Below are 25,950 nucleotides of genomic sequence, written 5' to 3'. Positions count from 1 at the left end.
GGCCACTAGAGAGAAAGCACGCATACGGGCAGGTGCTGAGCTTTCCCACTTGCAGGGCGGTATTTGCAGGGGCCCCCTGCTCAGGTGAGTCAAGTCGTGGTGGGCACACAGGAGGGGGAGACCTGGTCTTGTCGATAATGCAGGACGAGGGCCGTGCGGTAGTCGTGGCTTATTTATTTCTTTATTTCATTAGATTTTTACCCCGCCCTCCCAGCAAGGCTGGCTCAGGGCGGCTTACAGCACAATATAAAACAATACAAAATGATAATTCAGTATACCCTATAAGATCCAATCATACACAAGTTTAAAACCACAACTGTACAGCTTATTAAAGTGCTAGCAAATGAGAAGGGAGCACTCCCTGGAGAAGACCCTGATGCTGGGAAAGATTGAAGGTCAAAGAAGACAGGGGCAGCAAAGAATGAGGTGGTTAGACAGTGTCATAGATGCAATGAACATGAAATTGAGCGAACTTCAGAGGACGGCGGAAGACAGGAAGGCCTGGCGTGATCTGGGCCATGGGGTCGCGAAGAGTCGGACTCAACTGTGCGACTGAACAACAAATTTGATTCCTCACGTACAATCCGCTTCTTAGTCTCGTTCAGATGTCCCAGGCACTCTGGTCAGGCTATAGTTAGGGGGGACCCCCGGGGTTGGGCTCACTCTCCGTAACTGTCAGATGGCAGTGGTGGCAGTGGTGGCGGCAGCTCCAAAAGCCTGGCGGAAGAGCTCCGTTTTACAGGCCCTGCAGAACTGTAACAGGTCCCTCAGGGCCCTGATCTCCTCCGGAAGCTCATTCCACCAGAATGGAGCCGCCACCGAGAAAGCCCTGGCCCTGGTTGTCACAAGCCTGGCCTCCTTGATGTGCGGGAGGACCAGCCGATTCTGGGTCCCAGATTGCAGTGCTCTCTGGGGGGCATAGGGGGAAAGGCGGTCCCTCAGGTGTCCAGCTACCCAGGTCCCTGGCCGTAAAGGGCTTTAAAGGTAGTAACCAGCACCTCGAACCGAATCCGGTATGCTATAGGCAGCCTTTTGGCTGACAGTAATTGCAGAGGCATAAGAACATAAGAGACACAAGAGACGCCAATGTTGGATCAGGCCAAAGGCCCATCCAGTCCAACACTGTATCACACTGTGGCCAGAAATATCAGTGCCATCAGGAGGTCCACCAGTGGGGCCAGGACATTAGAAGCCCTCCCACTGTTGACCCCCCCAAGCACCAAGATGACAGAGCATCACTTGCCCCAGAGTCCCTATCTATACCTTGTGGCTAATAGCCACTGATGGACCTCTGCTCCATATGCTTATCTAATTCCCTTTTGAAGCCGTCCATGCTTGTAGCCGCCACCACTTCCTGTGACAGTGAATTCCATGTGTTCCAGGCGATTCTTCGCAAGCCATAGAGTGAGTACCGTTACTCTAAAGTGCCAGTGGGTATTTGCAAATTAGAAGAAGAGAAGAGATTGGATTTATACCCCACCCTTCACTACCCGAAGGAGTCTCAGAGCGGCTTACAATCTCCTTTCCTTTTGCTTACCCACAACAGACACCCTATGAGGTATGTGGGGCTGAGAGAGCTCTTTTAAGAACTGAGAGAACAGTTCTGAAAGAACTTGTAACTGACGCAAGGTCACACCAGCAGCTGCAAGTGGAGGAGTGAGGACTCAAACCCCGTTCTCCCACATTAGAGTCCACGCTCCTAACCACTACACCAAACTGGCTCCTAACCACTACACCAAAATTATAGGGTAATATCTTTAAGAGGTGGGATTTTGCCAACTTCTTCTGTTGTGCATGTCTGCTGATCTTTAGCGGGGGGATTTGTGAGAGGGTACAGTCATGAGTGTTTTCATTTTAGTAGCAATTCAACAGATTTCCGGGCTTAGAAAACTGAAGGAGGAACTTGCTGCTTAAAGCCATTTCCAAACGAATGGGCACTCCTTTGGCATCGCAAAAAAGCACTATTTTTTGAACGGGATGCAAATTTATGCAAATACCTCCTTTTCCAGTCTGCACAGTTCCATTCCATTTAGGGATTTTTCATTACAGAATTTCAACTGCTCCAGTTTAGAAAGGAAAGTTTGCGTCCCACCTGGAATTTCCATGCCAAAAGCAGAGCGCGTGTTTTGGGGTTTTTTTGCCAATTTTGCCCCTCACACAATAGCTCAAAATACCCCTCAGAATGTTGCTCCTTGGATATGGGAGACTCCTAGGAATCGCTTGGGGGGGGGGAATCAGAGGTCTCCTGTGGGAAGGGGGGAAATGAGCAATTCTAGGGAAGAGCCAAGCTGAGTCCTTACGCTTGGCAAGTGTGCTGTGAATTGGCTTTGGTATGTGCTGTCTCAATGTAGAGTGCAGCTCTTAAGAAGATTGCTAAGTGGCTTCTCTATGGGTTGGGTTTCATGCGCTTGTAAACTTGCCAATTCAGATGGCACAAAGAGGGTCCCCCGTGTTTGCCAAGATGTCACATATCTCAGTGCAGGGGAGGTGTGGCTGCAGGGATTGGGCACGTGTCCACAGTCTGGTGACATTTAGGTTATAAAACAATACGGCCGGTTAAAGACGCAGCATTAAAGATCAGGAAATGAAGGGGCTGGGAGAATAATTGCTGTTGGCAATGCTGTATGTAACAATAAGAGATGGACGGAAGTACCGATTCCGACCTCTGTTACAATATATTTTAAGGAATCTGTGGGATGTGGATCCCTTTCCATTCTGAAGCAGCAGAACAAAGTTCGAGTCTAGTGGCACCTGTATGACCAGCAAAGGTACATTTCAGTGTAGAAGAGAAGAAGATTGGATTTATACCCCGCCCTTCACTACCCAAAGGTGTCTCAGAGCGGCTTACAAACTCCTTTCCCTTCCCCTCCCCACCAAAGACACCCTGTGGGGTAGGTGGGGCTGAGAGAGCTCTGAAAGAAACTGTGCCAGAACTATTGCTTGCCCAAGGTCATCCAGCCAGGTGCAAGTGGAGGAGTGGGGAACCAAACCCGGTTCTCCCAGATTAGAGTCCGCGCACTTAACCACGACACCAAAGTGGCTCTCTGAGCGTTAAGCCCCACCTGGAGGTGGGCACTCTAGCCACCAGGGTTTTGTTGGAGGTATGGCAAATGCTGAAAGTCAGATTGAATTGGAAATGGAAAACAGGTTCCTGTCCGGTTTAAGGTTCCAGGGACGAAGCCAAAGGAAAGGAGGCAGACCCTGTTAATAGCCTAGTGAGAGAGCAGCGGATAAAGGGGTTTCTACCAGTGTTGGTTGGAATGGAAGAGGCTAAGGTACATGTATTAATAAATGAGGAAGAGTGGAATTAATGGATGAGCCACATAGATCCGCTCTCTTTGACAACTGGCAGGAAGAGCCAGGCAGGCACTCCAGCAGACCAGCTAGCGGAAATTAAAGGGGAAAAAATGATACTGTGACCTCGAATTATGTGTTGCAGGAAGCTTCAAGCAGTCACTGGGGCAGAAGTCTCTTTCCGAGTCTGTCCTGGTTTGCAGCGATTGCATCGTAGCGCAGGGTAGGAAAGGTAGCCGTGGTCCCTTCATGTGTCCAAACCCTGCTCGAGGCATCATTTTTTCCCCCTTCCCCATCCTCTCATAAGTACAGTAGAGGAGGACTGAAAAGATAGTGCCACTTCCCGGCGGGTTAAGTGCAGTCAAGAGAATGTTCCTTGGAGGCATGATACCCTTATTCATTGACTTAATTGGAGAGTGACCCGTCCTTGAGCCCTCAAGATAGTTTAACAATTATCCAGCCGTGCCCTGGCTGCTAAAACCCATTTGAACAGTATCGTGCCATTTCTGGAAGCTGCTCGCAGTTTGGAGTTCTCTGCGGTTGAATACTTGGAAGGTGGACTCTATGGTGTTATGCCCCATTGAAGTCCCTCCCCTCCCCAAACCCTGCCTTCCTCCGTTTCCGCCCCCAAAGTCTCCAGGTATTTCCCAACCTGAAGCTGGCAACCCTGCTTTGTGTGTAAATAGACTGAGAGTGCTCCTTGAAATATACGGACTTACAGGTTGATATAGAACAGAGGTTCCCAAACTTATTTGGCCTACCGTCCCCTTTTCAGAAAAAAAAATTTACTCAGCGCTCCCCTGGAAATCTACCCTCAAGAAGTGGACAAAAAGATGCAGTGACAAATTTGCACACAGTAAAGAAAGATGTTGTTGTAAGTAAAGATGTTGTTGGCCTGAAGCCAGAGGCCAGCAGCAACCACCACACAATAGCCCAGCAGCAACACCAGTCTTACAAGAGTGCATTGCAAATGCATGGCTGTGATTGGCTGTGGGGACCCCTCTCCCTCCCCCTTCCTCCCTGATTCCAGGGAAGACCAAGAGAAGGCAGGAAAAGGCTGCTTTAGATAGGTTCTGGACTCTTCTTTCTTTATGCTTCCACTGCCCCCTTATTTTTCTTCAATGCCCCCCAATTGCACCCAAGGCTCCTACTGCCCCCCCAGATCATTCCAGCGCCCCCCAGGGGGCAGTATTGCCCACTTTCAAAACCAGTGATATAGAACATGGGGCTGGAGTCAGTTAGGCATACAGAGAGTGGCCAGGGGCCTCCAAGCAGATCCCCTTTCAGAATATTGCCGCTGTGATTTTAAATATGCAGTATTCAAAGAATTGTGCTCTCAGTAGGCCTCTTGTACTTGAACTGTGCAATATACTTACTTGGCTCCTCATTTTAGGCCATAGTTTTCTTCTCCCCAGCGCCCCTTTGCTTTCTTTGGTCATCCAGGTCAGTTCCTATAGCTGACAACTTGAATCTCTTCTGAAGGCACCACCTAATATTCCTTTATGCGCATGTGTCTATATGTCTCCTGGAACCAGGATGAATTCTGACTGCTTTGTACAGTGCGTGCTGTTTTTCTCCATACGGCAGTTACCATTTTGAATTTATTTTTTTTGCACCTTTTGAATAACCATCATCTTTTGAGTTTCCCTTGAAGATTATGTAACATTGGGTCGGGTTTTGCAGATCCATTCTGCTAATGGTGGAGGAAGGCACCATCATTAGAACTGGTCTGTTGGATCCAACCCACTGAGTTTGTTGAGAGAGGTCTGACCATCCATTGCATTACTGTCAGTAGTCCCGGCTTTATCTGTGAACTAGGTACGTCAGTATGTTTTACATATGAGACCACTGGAAAACAGATGATGCCAAGCAAATGGCGGTGGTGGAGAAAAGTGCCATAAAGTCGCCGCTGACATGGTGACTCTGTAGGGCAGGGGTGTCAAACATGCGGCCTGGGGGCCGGATCATGCCCCCGGAGGGCTTCTATCAGGCCCGCAGTGGAACTGGCTGTCTTCTGCGTCTTCTTCCACTTCTGCTGCGTCATTGTAGGTTTGCAGCTTACAGATACACACCTGAACAACATACTCAAGATTGCAACAGCACAGACATTTTGATGCAATAATTCAGAGCAAGAGGTGTCAGTTATCAGATACTGTTAAATAAACAAAATATTGCAAGAGTGCTAATGTTTTAAGCATGTTCTTATTTTAAGTAAAAAAACAACCCCTTTGTGTTTGTGTCCTTTATAAAGTTTATATCTCTGCTACCTGGCATTGCATTTTATGACACATGTGGCCCGGCCCAACAAGGTCTAATTTATGTTGGACACCCCTGGGGTTTTCGAGGCAAGAGTGGTTTAGAGGTGGTTTGCCATTGCTTCCATCAGTACAGTGACCTCAGACTTCTGTGGAGGTCTCCCATCCAATTACTAACCAGGGTCAACCCTGCTTAGCTTCCAAGATCAGGGTATCCTGGGCCATCCAGGTTGGGCTAAGTAAAAATATCCCTTTGTCAAACCACGAAGGCATAACTGGTCATTGCTTTTGGTAGCGTCTGCATTAGGGAAGACCTAAGCTGTTAAACAATTGTCATATATTCTCTAGGAATCATTGCTTTCCGGGGGAGCCATGTGCCTTGTTGATTCCTGTCCCACTGGGCAAGAATTCCCAAGGTTCCTCGAATCAGTGAAGGCATATAGCACAGTTTAGATGTGCCCTGAACCTGATCGTTTACAGCAAACGTTAATTCTGCTCTGGAAGCTGGGTTCTCTTGGGATCATCAGAGTATGTATGCCACGTTCTGTCACTGTCATTAGAGTATCTCAGTCTGCAAGGAGGAACATTTAGAACCGGTGCAATTATTTTTGAATGTAATTTTGCATATGCAAATAGTTGAGATGTTTTGTTTCAGCATTTGCTACTTATGCGAGGGACTCAATGTTGACTCCCCTATTTTGAGGGTAATCGGTTTGCGGCTTTGTAAAGTAGGTCTTCGCCAAACGCGCTGAGTGGTGAAGTGAAATTTTGGGAGCATCGTCCATAATGGAACTCTTGAGTCTCTTCACCGTCTTCCTGCTTTTGTGCCCGGGAACGTCCTCTTGCCTTTAGTCCACGGGGGCCAGACATGGTTCTTGGCAGGGGGCCTTTGGGAGTATGTCCGCTTGTGATATCCTGATTAACTTCTGAGCCCTCGGCGTGGCTATTTATAGAACGCATGGCTTCACTCTGCTTCTATTCCCGGAATTATTTGAAACTTGTTCCAGGGATGGGGGACGGTGTTGAGAAAGTTCAGGAGAGTGTGGTCGGGTGGGGGGGGGGGAGCGGGGCGGGAGGAAGAGAACAGGCACGAATGTGTGTGTCATCTGGCGATAGCATGTGGCACTCGAGTTCTGCTTGATCCGCTTCTGTTCCCAGTTCACTGCCAGGTTTATAAGAATCTTCCTCTTAAAGGTATATTCCGAGCAACGGGGGATTGAGCCTTTGTGCCTTTTTATTGTAATCGGAAGACAGCCACTCAGTAGCTGTTTTCAGATCCAATGGGTCTTGTGGACAGAGGCTGGGACTCGGGCTTAGAAACTGAACTCTGCAAATTTGACCTTGGGCCAAGCACAGTGCCTTGGTTGCATTACAGAGCAGAGTAGCTCCAGACAGACCGTCAGAAGTGATTCAAGCAACGTGCTGTGACAGAGTTAGTCCCTGCCCCCTGCCTTGTTCCCAGTGGCTTTCAGATTGTGCCTTTTCTGAGTGGGAGGGCTTATAGGGTCCTTGGAAGGTTGTCCCAACCTTCCTGGATCACACGAGAAGAGCCCCTTTGGGCACAACAAAAATCCAGATAGTCCTGCATCCTGCTTTCCACACTGGCAACTGAGATATCCCCAGGAAACTCCCAAACAGATCTTAAAGTTAAGTGTCCTCCTGTGCAATGTTCCCTCTAAGCTGTGGAGTCTTGTGAGCAAGAATTCTACCTTGTGAGCTACTGGCATTAAGGTTGTGAGCAAGCAATTTAGCTACTGCATAAATTACTTTGCTCTGGAGCCATCCTTCCTGAGCTGAGACAAAAATGTGTGAGCCAGAGGCTACAAAACTGTGAGCTAGCTCACACTAACTCACCTTAGAGGGAACACGGAGTCCTGTGTGTCCCCTCCCTACCCCTGGAAACTGGTGTATACCGATTGTGACTCAGGACAGTTGGAACTCCCAGGGCTTAACAGAGATCTAGTTTCTTATCTCACCCCACATGCCATTGAAGAAGCACATGTGCCATTCTGATGAAGCGTGCGTGCACACGAAAGGTTATGCCCAAACGTTGTTCTTTTATTATGCTGGATGCTAATTTGCTGCTATTCACAGGTCTTGCCATAATCCAGTTTTAGCTACATTTATTGCGCAGTTACTTATGCATCTTGACTAATTAGCCTTTCTTGGCAACACTCTCCCCACCCTCTACGTATTGGTTGGTGACTTCTGTTTCAGTGTATCTGAAGAAGTGTGCATGCACGTGGAAGCTTATTTGTTGTTGTTCAGTCGCACAGTCCGACTCTTCGCGACCCCATGGACCAGATCACGCCAGGCCTTCCGGTGTTCCACCGTCCTCTGAAGTTGGCTCAACTTTATGTTCGTTGCCTCTATGACACTGTCTAACCATCTCATCCTTTGCCGTCCCCGTCTTCTTTGACCTTCAGTCTTTCCCAGCATCAGGGTCTTCTCCAGTGAGTGCTCCCTTCTCATTGGGTGGCCAAAGTATTTGAGCTTCAGTTCCATTATCTGGCCTTTCTGTTAGGATTGACCAGAATAAAACTTTGTAGTTCTTAAAGGTGCCACTGGACTCGGACTTCATTCTGCTCTTTCAAACCAACTTGGCTACTGGCCTGAATCTATACAGATGCTAATGTCATTCGGTTCTCAGGTCTGTTTGTAAACTCCTTTTATTATGCTGTATGCTAATTTGCTGCTATTCATGGGTCTTTCCAATTGCTGTAATCCAATCTTAGTTATATTTATTGCTTAGTTACTTATGCACCTTGACTCTAATTAGCCCTTCCCGTCAACACCTTCCCCACCCTCTACCTATACGTAATGGTTGGTGATTTCTGTTTCAATGTACGTGAAGAGGTGTGCATGCAACCGAAAGCTTATACCCAGAATAAAGCTTTGTTGATCTAAAGGTGCCACTGGATTCAAACTTTGTTCTGTGGCTTCAGACCAACACAAGTGCCCACCTGAACCTGTGGTCAGTATACTTTGCTATCATGGCTGGTAATGTCTGAATGCTTACCCCCCTAAGGGTAGCTTGATTTGAGTCCAGTCGCACCTAAGAGTGGGGCTTGCCGTGGCTCAAGTGGTTAAGATGCTGAACTGCAGACCAGGATTTAGACCCCGTCACAGTTGTGAAGACCAGGTCCTCAGCTTAACAACTTTCACTGAGGCAGGGTATCAGTAGTGTCTTAAGACATCAGTCAATCAGCAAGCAGAAGAAACTGAGTAACTGTCTACCCCAGGGCTTGGCCCTCACTCCAGTTCTTTTCAGTCTATACATCTCTGATGTTCCCGAGATGATATCCAGGAAGTTTGCTTATGCCGATGACACGGTGATGGTAGTAAGGCACAAATCAGTTGAAGAGACTGAGGAAATACTGACTAGGGACCTTGAGATTTTGGCTGACTACTACTGTAAATGGCAGCTTATCCCAAGTCCGGGAAAAACAGAACGCTCCTGTTTCCATCTCAATAACAATCTTGCCGACAGTGAACTGAATGTCTACCTTAATGGCACCCAACTTTCACACAACCAGACACCTAAGTACCTTGTAACTACCTTGGACAGGACCTTGAGCTATTTTGTTGTTGTTGTTCAGTCGCACAGTCGAGTCCGACTCTTCGCGACCCCATGGACCATCTCCCGCCAGGCCCTCCTGTCTTCCGCAGTCCTCCGAAGTTGGCTCAATTTCATGTTCGTTGCATCGATGACACTGTCTAACCATCTCATCCTTTGCCGTCCCCGTCTTCTTTGACCTTCAATCTTTCCCAGCATCAGGGTCTTCTCCAGTGAGTGCTCCCTTCTCATTTGGTGGCCAAAGTATTTGAGCTTCAGTTTCATTATCTGGCCTTCCAGGGAACAGTCAGGGTTGATTTCTTTGAGGATTGACTGATTTGTTCTTCTTGCAGTCCAAGGGACTCTCAAGAGTCTTCTCCAGCACCATAGTTCAAAAGAATCTATTCTTCGGCGCTCGGCCTTCCTTATCGTCCAACTCTCGCAGCCATACATGACTACTGGGAATACCATTGCTTTGACCATGCGGACTTTTGTTGGCAGGGTGATGTCTCTACTTTTTATCATACTGTTTAGGTTCGCCATCGCTTTCCTCCCAAGGAGCAGGCGTCTTTTAATTTCATGGCTGCAGTCACAGTCTGCAGTGATCTGGGATCCCAGGAACGTGAAGTCTGTCACTACTTCCACGACTTCCCCTTCTATTTGCCAGGGAGTGATGGGGGCAGGGTGATGTCTCTACTTTTTATCATGCTGTTTAGGTTCGCCATCGCTTTCCTCCCAAGGAGCAGGCGTCTTTTAATTTCATGGCTGCAGTCACAGTCTGCGGTGATCTGGGATCCCAGGAACGTGAAGTCTGTCACTACTTCCACGACTTCCCCTTCTATTTGCCAAGGAGTGATGGGGCCGGATGCCATGATCTTAGTTTTTTTGATGTTGAGCTTCAAGCCCACTTTTGCGCTCTCCTCTTTTACTCTGAGCAAGAGGCTCTTTAGATCCTTTTCACTTTCAGCCATTAGAGTGGTATCATCTGCATATCTGAGGTTGTTGATCTTTTTCCCCGCAATCTTAATTCCTGCTTGTGATTCATCTAGGCCAGCATTTCGCATGATGTACTCTGCATATATATTAAATAAGCAAGGCGACAATATACATCCTTGTCGTACTCCTTTTCCTATGCCGAACCAATCAGTTGTTCCATATCCGGTTCTAACTGTCGCTTCTTGGCCCTTATACAGGTTTCTCAAGAGACATGTGAGGTGGTCTGGTACTCCCATCTCTTTAAGGACCTGCCATAGTTTGTTGTGATCCACACAGTCAAAAGCTTTAGCATAGTCAATGAAGCAGAAGTAGATATTTTTCTGGTACTCTCTTGCTTTCTCCATAATCCAGCGAATGTTGGCAATTTGATCTCTAGTTCCTCTACCTCTATAAACGCCATCATACCAATGTAGCAGCGAAAATACACATGCAAAAACAACATTCTCCAAAAATTATGTGGTACAACTTGGGGTGCACTTGCTACAACACTAGATGCTTAGTTTTGGGGTTAGTGTATAGTACTGTGGACTATGGTGCTTCAGAGTGGCCAGTTTAGTGTAGTGGTTAAGTGCGCGGACTCTAATCTGGGAGAACCGGGTTTGATTCCCCACTCCTCCACTTGCAGCTGCTGGGTGACCTTGGGCAAGCCATAGTTCTGGCACAGCTGTTCTGAAAGAGCAGTTTCTGCCAGAGCTTTCTCAACCCCACCTGCCTCACAGGGTGTCTGTTGTGGGGAGGGGAAGGGAAAGGGGTTTGTAAGCCGCTCTGAGACTCTGAGCTAAGGGCGGGGTGTAAATCCAATCTCCTCCTCCTCAACAGCCCCCATGTCCACAAACTTGATGTCCAACTCAATATAACAATGGGAACCGTCAGTGGATGTATTAAACCCACTCTAATGTATTGGCTACCCACATTGTGCCACTTCACTCCCCCGTATCTCCTAAGGCAAGATGCTCTTCCCTCGTGAATATAGAAAGATAATTGAAAGCAGAGAGTTGCCCATCCACAAAGACATGGCTGACATGGGCCGACCCAGAGTAAGCTCCCGACACCCAACAATAAGATCTGCACAAATCCTCCAATCACAAAATTTCGATCTAGGGAATGAGTGAATGGTTGTGAACATGGATGCAAACAGTTCCACCCGATACCCATAACCTGATAAACACCACCAAGAGGCCTGCACGGTTTGGCTTGCCACGTGAAGTATGGAAGATGGCGAATAGAATACGGACAGGCCTTGGCAGTTGTGCAGACCTGTTGTTTAAATGGGGCAGAGTACCGGGACCCGAATGCAATTGTGGTGTGGCCCGCCAAACTATTTTCCATTTGTCACAAGAATGTGAGCATCGTGCTTTCCAGGGAGATGTGCCGGAGCTCTTTGAACCCTCCCCAGCTGCAATTGAGTGGATTGAAAATGTAGATATTAGTATTTAGGGGGATTGCCCGATCGGTCTGCATGCCCATATCATCAACTTTGTTACGTATGTGTGTAACTCTGCGATACGATAAATAAATAACACAGCCACTTATTTGTTTGTTCCCTCCAGCTTCAGTGCAGGTGTTGTAGGATTAATCACTGGGATTTCTTTTGTTAGTTTTCAAAAGCCATATGGGCCGTTGTTAAAAGAATGTGTTTGTAAAGCACTGAACTGGTTCTGGAAGAACTCCAGAGACGATTTCTAATAGCTGAGCTAGGCTGTGGGTGCAGCTGCAGCACCTTCCCACTCCATGTTGGCAATGCCTGGACTGGCCTATGTCTCTTCGTTTTGGCTTCTGTGAAACCCCTTCTTGCTCTACTGGACTAGAAAAAAAAGTTAAATGGCCGGAAGCAGAGAGTTCTTGCAGCTGGGAAAAGCAAACACACAGCTACAGTAAAAGCCGCGTTAACCTGCGTTGCTGGGGAACAAACATGTGGCTACCCAGGTGTCTTCCTGCACCTTCACTGCCTGAGAGCATGTGCAGGCAGCGGTTTCCCAAAGGGCTCCCGGTTATGGGCGGCCAAGCACCTCGTGCGGCAGCCATTTTGCGGTTGCGCCCAGCACCCAGCATCAGAATTCCAAAGATGACCTGCGGTTCAAAAAAGTTGGGCACCTCTGCCCTGCCTCTTAACCTTCCTGACGCCATAGGATTGTTGTGGAAATGAAACGGGATAGCCATGTGCATGTCACCCTGAGTTTCTTGGAAGAAAGATGACACATGATAAACCACTGGGCCTTCTGCCTTTAAGTGGAACACTGGCAGTGCCTCTGATAGCTCCCGTCAGGGGTCATTTAGTAGAAAAAGAGGTGCAGGAGCTCATTAGCATAACTCATTAGCACACCTTATTTGCATATGCCACACACCCTGACATCACCGGAAGTGTGTCAGAAGGCAATACCCACCGCTCAGGCTCCACTGGACTCTTTTGGATCGCTAGCTTTTTTTGGGGGGGGGGGGAAACGTGCAGATCTGTCCTCGCAGAGGAGGGAGAGCTTGTACCTGAATAAAACTTGGTCTTAAAGGTACCCCTGAACTGTTTTGGACCAGGGAACTGGGGGGGGGGTGCTCTGCAGCTTACCTGGCTGCTTCTTGCTCTGACTGAGGGCTGCTGGGAGCAGGAGGCGGGGCTTGTTACATGTGCCCGCCCCCTGGGCTCTTTACTGCCGGAGCTCCGCTCCTGTGCACTCCTGCAGGAAATGACCCCTGGCTCCCGTTGTTTTAGCCAGTCTTGTCGTCAGCGAACCTGTCCCTCTATAGCTGGTTTGCTCCTCATAGTCCACCCGCAACAGGATATGATGACCTCTGATCTCTTTGCCTCATTTCTTGTCTACTGTAGCATGCAAGTCCTCTGCTGGGGGCTAGCCCTCTATGTTTTCTGTCAACATGGGAGCCTGCGTGGTGCAGCGGTTAAGAGTGTTGGACAAGTATCTGGGGGGGAGGGGCCATGGTGTCACGGTAGAGCATTTGTGTGGGATGCCGAAGGCTCCAGGTTCGATCCCCGGCATCTCCAGTTAAAAGGACCAGACAGTAGGTGAAGTGAGAGACCTCTCTCTGAGACCCTGGAGAGCCTCTGCTGAGTAGACAATACTGACCTTGATTGGACCAGTTCAGTATAAGGCAGCTCCAAGTGAGTATCTAGAAGACCTGGGTTCGAATTCCCACTCGTGCCATATAAGCTCACCTGGTGACCTTGGACCAGTCACACTCTCTCAGACTCCCGCACCTCGCAGGGTTGTTGTGAGGATAAAATGGAGGAAAGGAGAAAGATGTAAGCTGCTTTGGATCCCCACTAGCAGGGTGTAGAATTAAATAAACGTTGCGATGGTGGTGGTATGTGAATCTCAGATAACGACAGTGTTTTTCTTCCTTCCCCCATGGTCCTTAATCTATCCCCCCCCTTAGATATTCTGGTTGTGTGAAATGCCACACACTTCTGATCGTGCCTTCCCCACTTTTCACCATTTATTTATTTATTGTTTCTATTTGTATCCCGCCTTGCCGGACATGCTGGCTCAAGGCGGCTAACAAGATCACGATATCATAAAACAATCCAAAATTCCCCCATATGTTCCCCCAAGGGCACTACGGTCGGGGAGTTGTCATCTCCTGGAAGTCCCAGGCCCCAGAGACGTGAAGTTTGCCCAAACTAAGGCTAGGGCGTTTTCGGTGGCGGCTCCTACCTGGTTGGAAGGAGCTCCCGGAGGAGATCTGGGCCCTGCGGGACCTTTCTCAGTTCCGTAGGGCTTGCAAGACGGAGCTCTTCCGCCAGGCCTTTGAGTAGGAGCCGCCGCCACTACTATTCCACCACTGCCTTCTATGCACTGTCGTACTATCACCACGATTGTCTGGATCCCACTGGGGGGCGCGGCGCCCCTGGCACGAAGTGGATGATAGATTTCAGGAAGCTACCGCTGGGTTTAAGGTCTACCCATCTTTGTCTAAATTTATATTGTAAATTTGTTATTGGATTTTATTGTTTTATACTATGTGTTTTATTGTTATAATCTTGGCACATTGTGCCCTTGTCAGCTGCCCTGAGCCTTCGGGGTAGGGCGGGATATAAGGATAAATAAATTAAAAAATAAGTAAATAAAATTAAGACGGTTAAAAACAACATCCCAGTTAGCAACATCAACAGAGAAAAACAGTAAATGTTGGCGGTATTCAAGTCGGCCCAGTGGTAGGGATAGCATCCAACAAAGTCAGATGATAACGATGTCCCAAGTCAACCCAGTGGTCAAAGTAGCATCCAGCAGGGTCCCGGGTCAGAAGATGTTCTAGGGCACGTTCATCAGTGGCGACTCCTAATCGAAAGCCTGGTGGAAGAGCTCCGTTTTACAGGTCCTGTGGAACTGTACGAGGGCCCTGATGTCCTCCGGGAGCTCATTCCAACAGTGTGGAGCCGCCACTGAGAAGACCCTGGCTCTGGTGATAGCCAGTCTGGCTTCTTTCAGACCAGGGAGAGTCAGGCAGTGTTGTGAGCCTGACCTCAGTGCTCTCTGGGGCACATATGGGGAAAGGCAGTCCCTCAAGCACACCCAATCTGAGGCAACAGAGACTTCCTTTAGTAAACCAGCTGCACGAACCAGACTCTGACCATTTGTAGGTCCTCAAAGCTTATATTCCTCCCCACTCCTTTTTTACAGTCTGCAGTCAGCGTGAGAAGTCCTTCCCCTCTTCCAGCTGCATACGAGAGAACTGCTACCTGTTCTTTTCATGGTGTAGGCAGACTTGTTGCATTGCATGCCAATAGCCTTGTGCGCTTGAGTAGACTGGAGTTTTAATGATAGGCTTTTGATCTCCCATCCCGGGGAAGGAACATTTCAAAGTCATTTATAAACAGGCTGTGTTTTAGAAGTACAAATTGCTGAACTCTGACACATCGCAGTGGTATAGGAATTATAGGCTCTGTCACAGCGAGTGGGAAAACCCGTCTTCTGGTTTTCTTCTGAATTGGAAAGAACGCTTAACAGAACAGCAGTTGTTGTGGCACTCAGTTCTCCACTTCCAGCAGGGCCAGGCTTGGTAACTGGGAATTTTTAATCCTAGGAGGTTTTTGAAACACGGAGCGCAACTGCACCTGTGATTCCTGCAGTCCCAAAGCCTGGATGGAGATGGTACTCGAGCCTAGCACATTAGACCAGAGTGACCTGATGTTCACTCAATGCCTTCTTCCAATCGTATGGAGCCGGAGTCCATTTCTTTTCCTTTCCTTTCCTGGTAGTTTGAGGACATTTCTAAGATTAGGGGAGAAGGGTAAGGAGGGAAACTATCCCCGTCCAACTTTAGGTGGAGGGGTTTCCAGATTGATACCCCACCAAAAGTGGTATAGTCCCAGGTCCAGGGTCACAGTGCAGACACAGGCAATGGCAAACCTCCTCTAAATGTCTCTTTCCTTGAAAACCGTATGGGGGGTGTGTCACCATAATTCAGCTGTGACTTAACACACTTTCCACCCCTGCCACAGTCCTGGAAGAGTCTGACCATATGGTGAGCGGTGGTAGACAGATTTTCACATTGTGTGGCACCAAGGGTCATTTCCTGCAGGAGCGCACAGGAGTGGAGCTCTGGCAGTAAAGAGCCCAGGGGGCGGGCACATGCAACAAGCCCCACCTCCCACTCCCAGCAGCCCTCAGTCAGAGCAAGAAGCAGCCAGGTAAATTGCAGATCCCCCCCCCCAAGTCCAAAACAATCCCGTGGCCCCTTTAAGACCAAGTTTTATTCAGGTACAAGCCCCCCCTCCTCTGTGAGGACAGATCTGCACGTCTCGTTCCCCCCCCCCCGATAGCTAGCAATCCAAAATAGTCCAGTGGAGCCTGAGCGGTGGGCGTTGCCTTCAGACACACTTCCGGTGATGTCAGGGGTTGTGGCATATGCAAATAAGTCATGCTAATGAGCTCCTGCACCTTTTTCTATGAAATGACCCCTGTGTGGCACCAAGTGTATCCACCGCAAAAATTTCAGCATTCATGTATATTTTGAGTTGCAGCATCAGCAAGATTTATTTCATAGAATGAGAGAATCACAGAGTTGGAAGGGGCCAGACAGGCCATCTAGTCCAACCCCCCCTGCTCAGTGCAGGATCAGCCTAGAGCATCCCTGACAAGTGTTCGTCCAGTCGCTGCTTGAAGACTGCCAGTGAGGGGGAGCCCACCACCTCCCACATTCCACTGCTGCACAACTCTGACTGTAAAAAAGTTTTTCCTAAGATCCAGCCGGTACCTTCCCGCCCTTAATTTAAACCCATTCTTGCGGGTCCTCTCCTCTGCTGCCAAGAGGAACAGCTCCCTGCCCTCTTCCAAGTGACAGCCCTTCAGAGACTTCAAGAGAGCAATCCTGTCCCCCCTCAACCTCCTCTTCTCCAGACTAAACATTCCCAGGGCCCTCAGCCATTCTTCCTAGGGCTTCTTGGTCTCCAGGCCCTAATCCTCCTCCTCGCTCTCCTCTGCACCCACTCCATTCTGTCCACATCCTTTTTTGTTTTGTTTTGTTATCAAGATTGTTGCTGGAACTGTATTGTGATGCAAAACTTTCAAACTCTTGTATTAACGCAACAATGAAAAGTACAAATCTTTACCGGCTTCTAAAAGGTCTTACAATGAGCAACTCCTAGTAGTTAACCAAATTTTGTCCCACAAAGTAATGCAGAATAAATTTCCTGGTATATAAATTAAATTGTCTACCCTTCACCTTTATCTTAAATTACTTTGTCCCTTGTAACGATTGCTGCAAGTGACTTGCACTTGCATGCAAAATATTATCCTATCTACTGTAGTGTTTTTATCGATATATATATGAGTTATGGCTCTGGTCTATCTCTCTTATCCTATCGTTACTTAAGTCTAACTTTAACCCCCCCCCCCCAAACTAACACTAATGCTTATTAATATATCCACTAATCTACTTATCGATTTAAACTGATGTAAAGCTAACAAAGAGAAAAATGACAGAGAAAACCGCCTATAGATCTCCTGTTTCCCACAGGAAGGTAGAAACTTCTACCACCCTCTACCTGGTTTACCAATACAAAGGTGTGTTTAAATAACTTACCTAAAGTCCTTCCCCCCGCCTAACCAATGTTCCCTCTAAGCTGTGGAGTCTCATGAGCAAAAATTCTACTTTGTGAGCTACTGGCACTAAAGTTTTGTGAGCGAGCGATTTAGCTACTGCATAAATTAGTTTGCTCTAGAGCCCTCCTCCCTGAGCTAAGACAAAAATGTGTGAGCCGGAGGCTAAGAAACTGAGCTAGCCGTGCGCCGAAGAATAGATTCTTTTGAATTATGGTGCTGGAGAAGACTCTTGAGAGTCCCTTGGACTGCAAGAAGATCAAATCAGTCAATCCTAAAAGAAATCAACCCTGACTGTTCTCTGGAAGGCCAGATAATGAAACTGAAGCTCAAATACTTTGGCCACCCAATGAGAAGGGAGCACTCACTGGAGAAGATCCTGATGCTGGGAAAGATTGAAGGTCAAAGAAGACGGGGATGGCAAAGGGTAAGATGGTTAGACAGTGTCATAGATGCAACGGACATGAAATTGAGCCAACTTCAGAGGACGGCGGAAGACCGGAAGGCCTGGCGTGATCTGGTCCATGGGGTCGCAGAGAGTCAGACTCGACTGTGCGACTGAACAACAACAAGCTCACACTAGCTCAGCTTAGAGGGAACACTGCTCCTAACCCTAAAATTTAATTTATACTATCGTTAATTCTTAAAAACTTAAAAATCGATTTCCCTCTATGATTGAGAAATGTCAGTGTGCTTATTTAGCAACCTAGAGACAGTTGATGCTGCCTATTCCAATGTCCACATCCTTTTTGAAGCGAGGCCTCCAGAACTGCACGCAGTACTCCAGGGGCGGCCTGACCGATGCAGTGTACAGCGGGACTGTGACATCTCGTGATTTGCGTGTCATGCCTCTGTTTATTCATTTATACCCTGCCTGTCTCTTCAGCGGGGATCCAGGGTGACTTACATTGTTCCCCCCCTTCTCAGTTTTATCTGCACACCAACCGTGTGAGGTAGAGTGCGCGACGGGCCCAGGGTCACCCAGTGAGCTTCCAAGGCAGAGCAGGGGTTCGAAACTGGGTCTCCCACATCCTAGTCTGACATTCTCTCCACTACATGACATGGGCGATGAGATGAATAGAAATGCAAAGGAGGCAGGCCTGGGAGTAGATGAAACTCACGAGGAAGGAGGTTGAAATGGCATCCCCGAAAGCAGAAAGGTTGTATTGGCCGCTGCTCCTCCCGGGGCAAAGATCAGGGGCAATGTAAGGTGCTTTTTCAGAATAAACCCCACAGCACTGAAACACACAAATGATTTAGTCACTGTTCCCATATAGATCCTGCACGCGCGCGCGCACACACACACACCGGGTTCTGAGCACCTTTTCGGTAGGTCCGCGTTCAAGATGTGAAGCCTGAAATTGACATCCTGGCCGTCTCTATGGCAACAGGCTTGTCAAAGGGGTTTGATTAACCTGCAGAATCCCAAGTGTGGAGGGAGGGAGAATGAGACTGTAGAAAAAGGAGGCCCCAGTTGAAAATTAATTTTCAATCCCCTCAATATTGGAAATTCTAAGTAAGGAGCCAGCTTGTATTAGTTGCTTTCCTAGTGCCATAACAGCGATAGCAGGTAAATGTTGGTACAGATCTCTTTCCTTGGAACTGTTATTACACCTCTGCATATAATGGGTTTTAAATGCATAGACAATTAGGTGTAATTAGGTGGAAAATCTCGGCTTCAGCAACTCCTTGATTACTTTGGAAATCTTGGAACAGTGTCCTCTAATACCGAATCTGGGAACTTTTTTTTTTTAAAGCAAGTTTAGCTAACCCGTTTTTTTTTTGGGGGGGGGGGGCCTTTACCTGGCCAGTCAGTTGGGGTGTCACGGGGAAGACACTGACGCTTTTGTCTATGGACCATTCCCTATTTTGGGCAAGTTCATGCTCTGATGCGTGCACGCACAATTTTCATATCAGAGCAATGGCTGTTCATGCTGCCGTCGCATGCTACTGCGTGCAAGCTGAGAGACCCAGTTTGGTGTAGTGGTTGAGTGCGCGGACTTTAATGTGGGAGAACTGGGTTTGATTCTCCTCCTCCTCCACTCCTCGCTGCGGGATGACCTTGGGCAAGCCCATAGTTCTGACAAGAGCTGTCCTTCAAAGGGCCGTTCTGGAAAGAGCTCTCTCAGCCCCACCTACCTCACAGGCGATGTTCCCTTTAAGCTGTGGAGTCTTGTGAGCAAAATTCTACTTTGTGAGCTACTGGCATTAAAGTTGTGAGCGAGCGGTTTGGCTGCTGCATAAATTAGTTTGCCCTGGAGCCATCCTTCCTGAGCCAAGACAAAAATGTGTGAGCCGGAGGCCAAAAAACTGTGAGCTAGCTCACACTAACTCAGCTTGGAGAGAACACTGCTCACAGGGGGGTCTGTTGTGAGGAGGGGAAGGGAAAGGAGTTTGTAAGCCACTGTGAGACTCCTTCGGGTAGTGAAGGGCGGGGGTATGAATCCAATCTCCTCTTCTTGTGGTGATGAAAGAACCTCTGGGTTCAGACAGACTCTACTGGCGTCAGGGTTTGCTCTCCTCATTCTCTGCGTTTTGCTAGCTAGTTACAGCAGCTGCTGGAAACTTGATTGTTTACCTACTGTCTGAAAAGCTGCTGAGATTTCCTGGGGCAATTCCCAAACAGTTGCACACTTTATTTTCTTCCTGTATTGCCTGCCTTTTTTTTTTTTTTTTTACAGCTTAGCTTCTACATAGCATCCTTTTGAGCTCTAGCCTATTTTCCGATCAAGCCAGTGTCATCTGTTCTCTTAAAATATGTCCCAGCATCCTCCCTAGTGTTCCAGGCAAGGGGGGGGGGGGGGGGACACATGTAAAAATCTTTAAAGCTACTGTTACTTCCTCACGGAGGCACATCGTAGAAGTGTTTTGGTTCGGAAGTAAAGTCAGCAAGAGCTGCCTGTCCTTCGGGAGAACCGAGACAAAGACATGAGTTTTTGCTTTTGTATTTTTGTGCACTTGTTGAAGAAAAAGGCTAATGTGTGAAGTGACTGTGCAGTTGAACCAGGTTCCTGGGGTTGAGAGATGAGAGAGCCGCGCTATTAAGCAGTTCTGTATGCTGCTTTTCTGTGAACTTTTCTTGACCAAAAAGGAAATAGTGGATGCAAAGTAAACTCTCACGGATTTATTTTGTGGCCGTGCCCTTGGGGCACTGAAACGTTTCAAAACACAAGGCACAGCTGCAGAGAAAGTTAATGCGAAGTTCCACTGTAGTTGTTTAAGGACCGGTGGTGGTTGTGCACGTGGATTTATTCTATATGCATCTTTAGCATGCTTTGCGCTTGTTGGTCCCCACCTCCACAGGTAGTGAGTAAAAGGATGCAATGCCAATATGGTGTAGTGGTTAAGAGTGCCTGCCTACTATCTGGGAGACTTGGTCTCGATTCTCCACTTGTGCCATGGAAGTTTGTTGGGTGACTTTGGGCCAGTCACGCTCTCTCAGCCTAGCTTACCTGACAGGGTTGTCGCGAAGATGAAATAGAGGAGAGGAGAACAGTGTAAGCTGCTTTGCCAGTTTGGTATAGTGGTTAAGTGCGTGGACTCTAATCTGGGAGAACCGGGTTTGATTCCCCACTCCTCCACTTGCACCTGCTGGATGACCTTGGGCAAGCCATAGTTCTGATAATAGCGGTTCTTGAAAAAGAGCCGTTTCTGTCAGAGCTCTCTCAGCCCCGCCTACCTCGCAGGGTGCCTGTGGTGGGGAGGGGAAGGGAAAGGAGTTTGTAAGCCGCCCCGAGACTCCTTTGGGTAGTGAAGGGCAGGGTATAAACCCAATCTCTTCTGTTCTTCTTCTCTCTTCTGTTGTGGAGAAAGATGGGGTACAAATGGATTAAATAAATAAATAAATAACAACTAAATCTCCATTGCAAATCATGTCTCATCTCTGCTTGTTTCTGGCCCTCTGTTTATAAGGTACCTCATCTCCCGTCGATTACATTGACTTCCACCCCATAATCCGCTTCCAGTCTCGGTGAAAAAGGCGGACTCTATAGTGAAACAAGAACAAAATATTTTTAAAAATAAAGTTCGCTGTTGCTCCACTGTACCTTGCTGTTTAATTCCTGTTTAGAAGGGTCATCAGTGGAGGCTCTTAAACAGAACGTATTTACATTTTTGTGTTGGATGAGGATTGTTGGTGCCTGAAAGCTATTGGTTTGGTGCTTCAGTGATTCAAAAGAGGAAGGGAGAACCTGAGTGGAGAACATTAGACTTCCTTCTGGGCACCAGGCAGGCTGGCTTGGCCAAGCCCATTCATAAAGCCAGGTGGAACGTGATCTTCTGGGTAAGGTGATGCTGCACTCAGTTCCCGGTATAAGCTGGTGTTTTCCACTGAACTGTGCAAGAGTTCACGGAAGCTGCGTCTCTCCTCCTGCGAGCCATTTCCCAGCTCTTTCCTTATTGCATTAAGCACGGTAATGGAGTGTGCAGTCCGGGTCAATATAAACTGGATTTGACAGCGGATGGAGGAAGAGGTTGAAATGGCGGCTGAGGCAGCACTTGAAATACTAGGTGACCCCCGCAAAAAGTATGCAGTTGCCGTTGTTGCATATGAAAACAAATCCTAGGTTGCTTATTTTGGTGTAGTGGTGAAGTGCGCGGACTCTAATCTGGGAGAACCGGGTTTGATTCCCCCACGCCTCCACTTGCAGCTGCTGGATGACCTTGGGCAAGCCACAGTTGTCTCAGAGCTGTTCTCTCAAGGACACTTCTCTCAGAGCTCTCTCAGCCCCACCTACCTCACAGGGTGTCTGTTGTGTGGAGGGCAAGGGAAAGGAGTTTGTAAGCCACTCTGAGACTCTGAGTGAAGTACGGGGTATAAATCCAATCTCCTCCTCCTCCTCTTCTGACTTGATCAATTTATTTATTAATTTATTTATCAAACTTATACCCCTCCCTCCCCGCAAGCGGGCTCAGGGCGGCTTCCATAAAAATATAAATACACAATATTCACCATACAGTAAAACATTATAAATACAAAGTGCTGGCGGCAGATTAAAATTAGTCTAGATGGTATATTACAGGAATAAATTGCCACTGCCCAGATGGTCCGCGATGTTTTCTGCTCTTAGACCATTTGTTGTTAAAACCACGGGCCATGTTCAGTTGTAACGACCTGCAGTAGTGGGAGCCTGCAGTAGCGGTGGCCCCTACTTAAATGCCTGGCGGAAGAGCTCCGTCTTGCAGGCCCTGCAGAACTGCAAGAGGTCCCGCAGGGCCCTGATCTCCTCCGGAAGCTCATTCTGGTGGGTAGAGGGCTCTCAGAACTGTGGCCTTCAGTTTGATAACAGCTGATTGCCAGGGCCAAGAAGTTCATTCATGTCTCCCCCCGTCCCCTTCTGTTGGCCAAGAAGAGAAAACCCTAGGCCAGTTGGCTTTAATCCTGCTCACAGAAGAGACTGCTGCCCTGGCATGTCTTTTGCTCGTCAGATGTGTCTACCAGATGCATCTAACGAAGGCACATAGAGGCGTACAGTAAGAAGGTTTAGCATGAGGCAGCCTCATGTTTTCCATACATTGTTTGGGATCACTTTGGGGTCAGGACCCCACTTTAGGGTCAGGGGCAGTGTTCCCTCTAAGCTGAGTTAGGGTGAGCCAGCCTACAGTTTTTTAGCCTCCAGCTCACACATTTTTGTCTTAGCTCAGGAAGGATGCCTGCGGAACAAACTAATCTGTGCAGTAGCCAAATCGCTCGCTCACACAACTTTAATGCCAGTAGCTCACAAAGTAGGATTTTTGCTCACGGGACTCCACAGCTTAGAGGGAGCACTGGTCAGGAAGGAATTTTCTTCCAGGCCAGATTGGCCCCGGGGATCTTGGGGTTTTTGTTGCTTTCCTCTGGGCATTGAGCAGGGGATCACTGGGGGAGTGTGGGGGGTAGTTGTGAATTTCCTGCATTATGCAATGGGTTGGACTACATGAGCCTTGGGGTACCTTCCAGCTCTGTGTTTCTGTTTTGCTGTCTGGGCGTTCCTCTGGCTTGGTACAGATTTAAGGCACCAGCCTATTTCCTCCTCTTCCTGTGTCCCCCGCCCCCCCACATCTGGTTGCTTTGGCCAGAGCTCAGGACGAAGTTGTACACTGCCAGTCTGGGACTGAGGGAGGAGGCTGTCTTCCATTGCTGCATTTCATTAAGGCCAGGCACGGCCTGGGCAATCTGCATTCAGAGTGCGATCACACACACAATTAGCCGCGCCACAGGCACGAATGCCGGGCGGATCTGCCCAGTGTCCCGGAGTCGTCAGTGGCCCGTTTTGCTCCCATCGCAGAAGCGGAGTAAAAAGACACCAGGGAAAGTCCGGTAGCAAACGGTCTGCTATGGGCCAGGGATGTCTGATCGCTCCAGTGTGCTCCCATGGCGTCGGGAGGGTCTGATCAGGCCATCCCGACTTCATGCTGTTGTCCCCCCCTCCCCCCGGTTCAGTATGCGCATCATCGCACACTGCATAGGGAGCACTCAGGTCCCCCCCCCCATGTGTTTCCGGTGTGCTTCAATGAGGGACCGATGATTTGCATCTCCGCACTGAGTACTCTCTGTGTCAAGGTGAGAAGAAAAATGGTAGTCAGATAATTTATACCTTCCTGAGTAGATATAAATTACCTGCCTACCACTGTTCCCTCTAAGCTGAGTGAGTGTGAGCTAGCTCACAGTTTTTTAGCCTCCGGCTCACACATTTTTGTCTTTGCTCAGAAAGGATGGCTCTAGAGCAAACTAATTTATGCAGTAGCCAAATCGCTCGCTCACAACTTTAATGCCACTAGCTCACATAGTAGAATTTTTGCTCTCAAGACTCCACAGCTTAGAGGGAGCATTGCTGCCTACCATTTTTCTTCTCACCTTGACACAGAGAGTACTCCATCTTTCTGTGTTATACCTCTGAGGATGCCAGTCCCAGCTGCTGGCGAAACGTCAGGTCCTGCAATGCCAAGACCACGGCCAGACAGCCCGGAAAATCTACAGCAGTTTATGATAGCCTCATTTTAGTCATTTCAGCTTCTAGGGAGGAGTCAAAATCTACTAGTTTTACTCAAATATCCATGTATCTCTCCAGCTCCTTCGCCTCTGATCAACAAACCTAGCTGAAATTATCTGAGCTGACAAATACGTTGATTTTCAAAAAGCGATTATAAATTATAACTTCTGAGGTCTTGGCTTGTGGGTTTCCCCGTGACCTGTATTTCTTGTGACCGCCACTGCCGAGTAGTGGAGCCGGGCATACCACGTTGATAGAAAACTAATACCAACTATAAAACCGATAAGGCTGTCCGGTAGTGTGTCTGAGTCCCTATATGAACCTGAATGAATTCTTGTACTGCTTGCTGCGTGCCGGACCATTTGAAAAATGCAGTTCTGGTTACCCATCTGTCCGAAGCAGCACGGTTCAGCTTGCAAAACCAACTGGCTCTTCTTCGTTTGATACGTATCTTAAGCTTCCTTGGGCCTAAGTTACCCTTGTGGGGGGAGGAGAGACAAAAGATATAACTACTATAAATATAATTTTAAAACTCTGTACGGTCCCTTTTCTTGGAACCGAATATCTAAATGTGTGCCTTTCCTCATTCTTTTTCAGATTTTCTATTTTGTACATAACGTTGATTTGTATATACTGTATATGATGACTTCGGTGGGCAGTGAGCGTACCCGGGGCACTCGAGACAAAGCGCAGATTTCAGCCACGCAGCCAACACAACCGCAGAAACCAGTCGTACAGGTAAGGATGAGCACCCGCTGGTTGTGTGTATGGGCTTCCTGTAAAGGGGTGGTGAAGAGGAAGCAACAGGGCTTTAAAAACTGTCCTGCAGTTTCTTGCTCGATGAATGTACATAATTGATTTTCATCTAGTGGTACCTTTATCACAGGAGAAGCACCCATTCACTCACTTGGGAAGTAACCCGAGGTTTGTTCCCGTGGATGCTCAGGGGGACTGGTCGTTTGTTTGCTTGTGACACCGAGTTGCCACTGTGAACTGAGACCCAGGAGAGCCGCTTCCAGTTATAAGAGAACATAAGAGATGCCAATGTTGGATCAGGCCAAAGGCCCATCCAGTCCAACACTCTGTGTCACACAGTGGCCAGAAATACCAGTGCCATCAGGAGGTCCACCAGTGGGGCCAGGACATTAGAAGCCCTCCCACTGTTGACACCCCCCCCCAAGCACCAAGATGACAGAGCATCACTTGCCCCAGAGTCCCTATCTATACCTTGTGGCTAATAGCCACTGATGGACCTCTGCTCCATATGCTTATCTAATTCCCTTTTATCTGTTCTAACCCGACCGCTCAGCAATTTCATGGAGTGCCCACGGGTTCTTGTATTGTGAGAAAGGGAGAAAAGTACCTCTTTCTTTACCTGCTCTTTCCCATGCATAATCTTATAAACCTCGATCATGTCACCCCTCAGTCGTCTTTTCTCCAAGCTAAAGAGCCCTAAGTGCTTTAACCTTTCCTCATAGGGAAAGTGTTCCAACCCTTTTATCATTTGAGTTGCCCTTTTCTGCACTTTTTCCAAAGCTATAATATCCTTTTTAAGGTGTGGTGCCCAGAACTGCACACAGTATTCCAAATGAGGTCTCACCATTGATTTATATAGGGGCATTATGATATTGGCTGATCTGTTTTCAATACCCTTCCTAATAATCCCCAGCATAGCATTGGCCTTCTTTATTGCAGTCACACACTGTCTCTACATTTTCAGTGAGTTATCTACTACGACTCCAAGATCTCTCTCTTGATCAGTCTCTGCCCGTTCAGACCCCATCAATGTGTATTTATATTTAGGATTTTTGGCTCCAGTGTTCATCACC

The 25,950-nt window shown here is 48.0% G+C and overlaps 1 protein-coding gene across 1 annotated transcript in view; it reads left to right on the top strand.

Moving 5' to 3' along the window:
* LOC107123461 (ubiquitin-associated protein 2-like) overlaps positions 1–25,950 on the top strand; it is a gene marked incomplete at its 3' end in the record, with an annotated part of 102,659 nt that overhangs the window by 21,615 nt on the left and 55,094 nt on the right. Inside the window, exon 2 of the mRNA XM_015426711.1 lies at positions 24,719–24,859. Within this exon, the coding sequence (XP_015282197.1) occupies positions 24,761–24,859 (99 nt within the window). The remainder of the gene's footprint in view (positions 1–24,718; positions 24,860–25,950) is intronic.

Source organism: Gekko japonicus, unplaced genomic scaffold (genome assembly GCF_001447785.1).
Source record: "Gekko japonicus isolate JY-2015 unplaced genomic scaffold, Gekko_japonicus_V1.1 scaffold2937, whole genome shotgun sequence".
In the NCBI taxonomy this organism is placed as follows: domain Eukaryota; kingdom Metazoa; phylum Chordata; class Lepidosauria; order Squamata; family Gekkonidae; genus Gekko; species Gekko japonicus.
The sequence above is the reverse complement of the archived record's forward strand: the minus strand, read 5'-3'. Positions and strand labels throughout refer to the sequence as shown.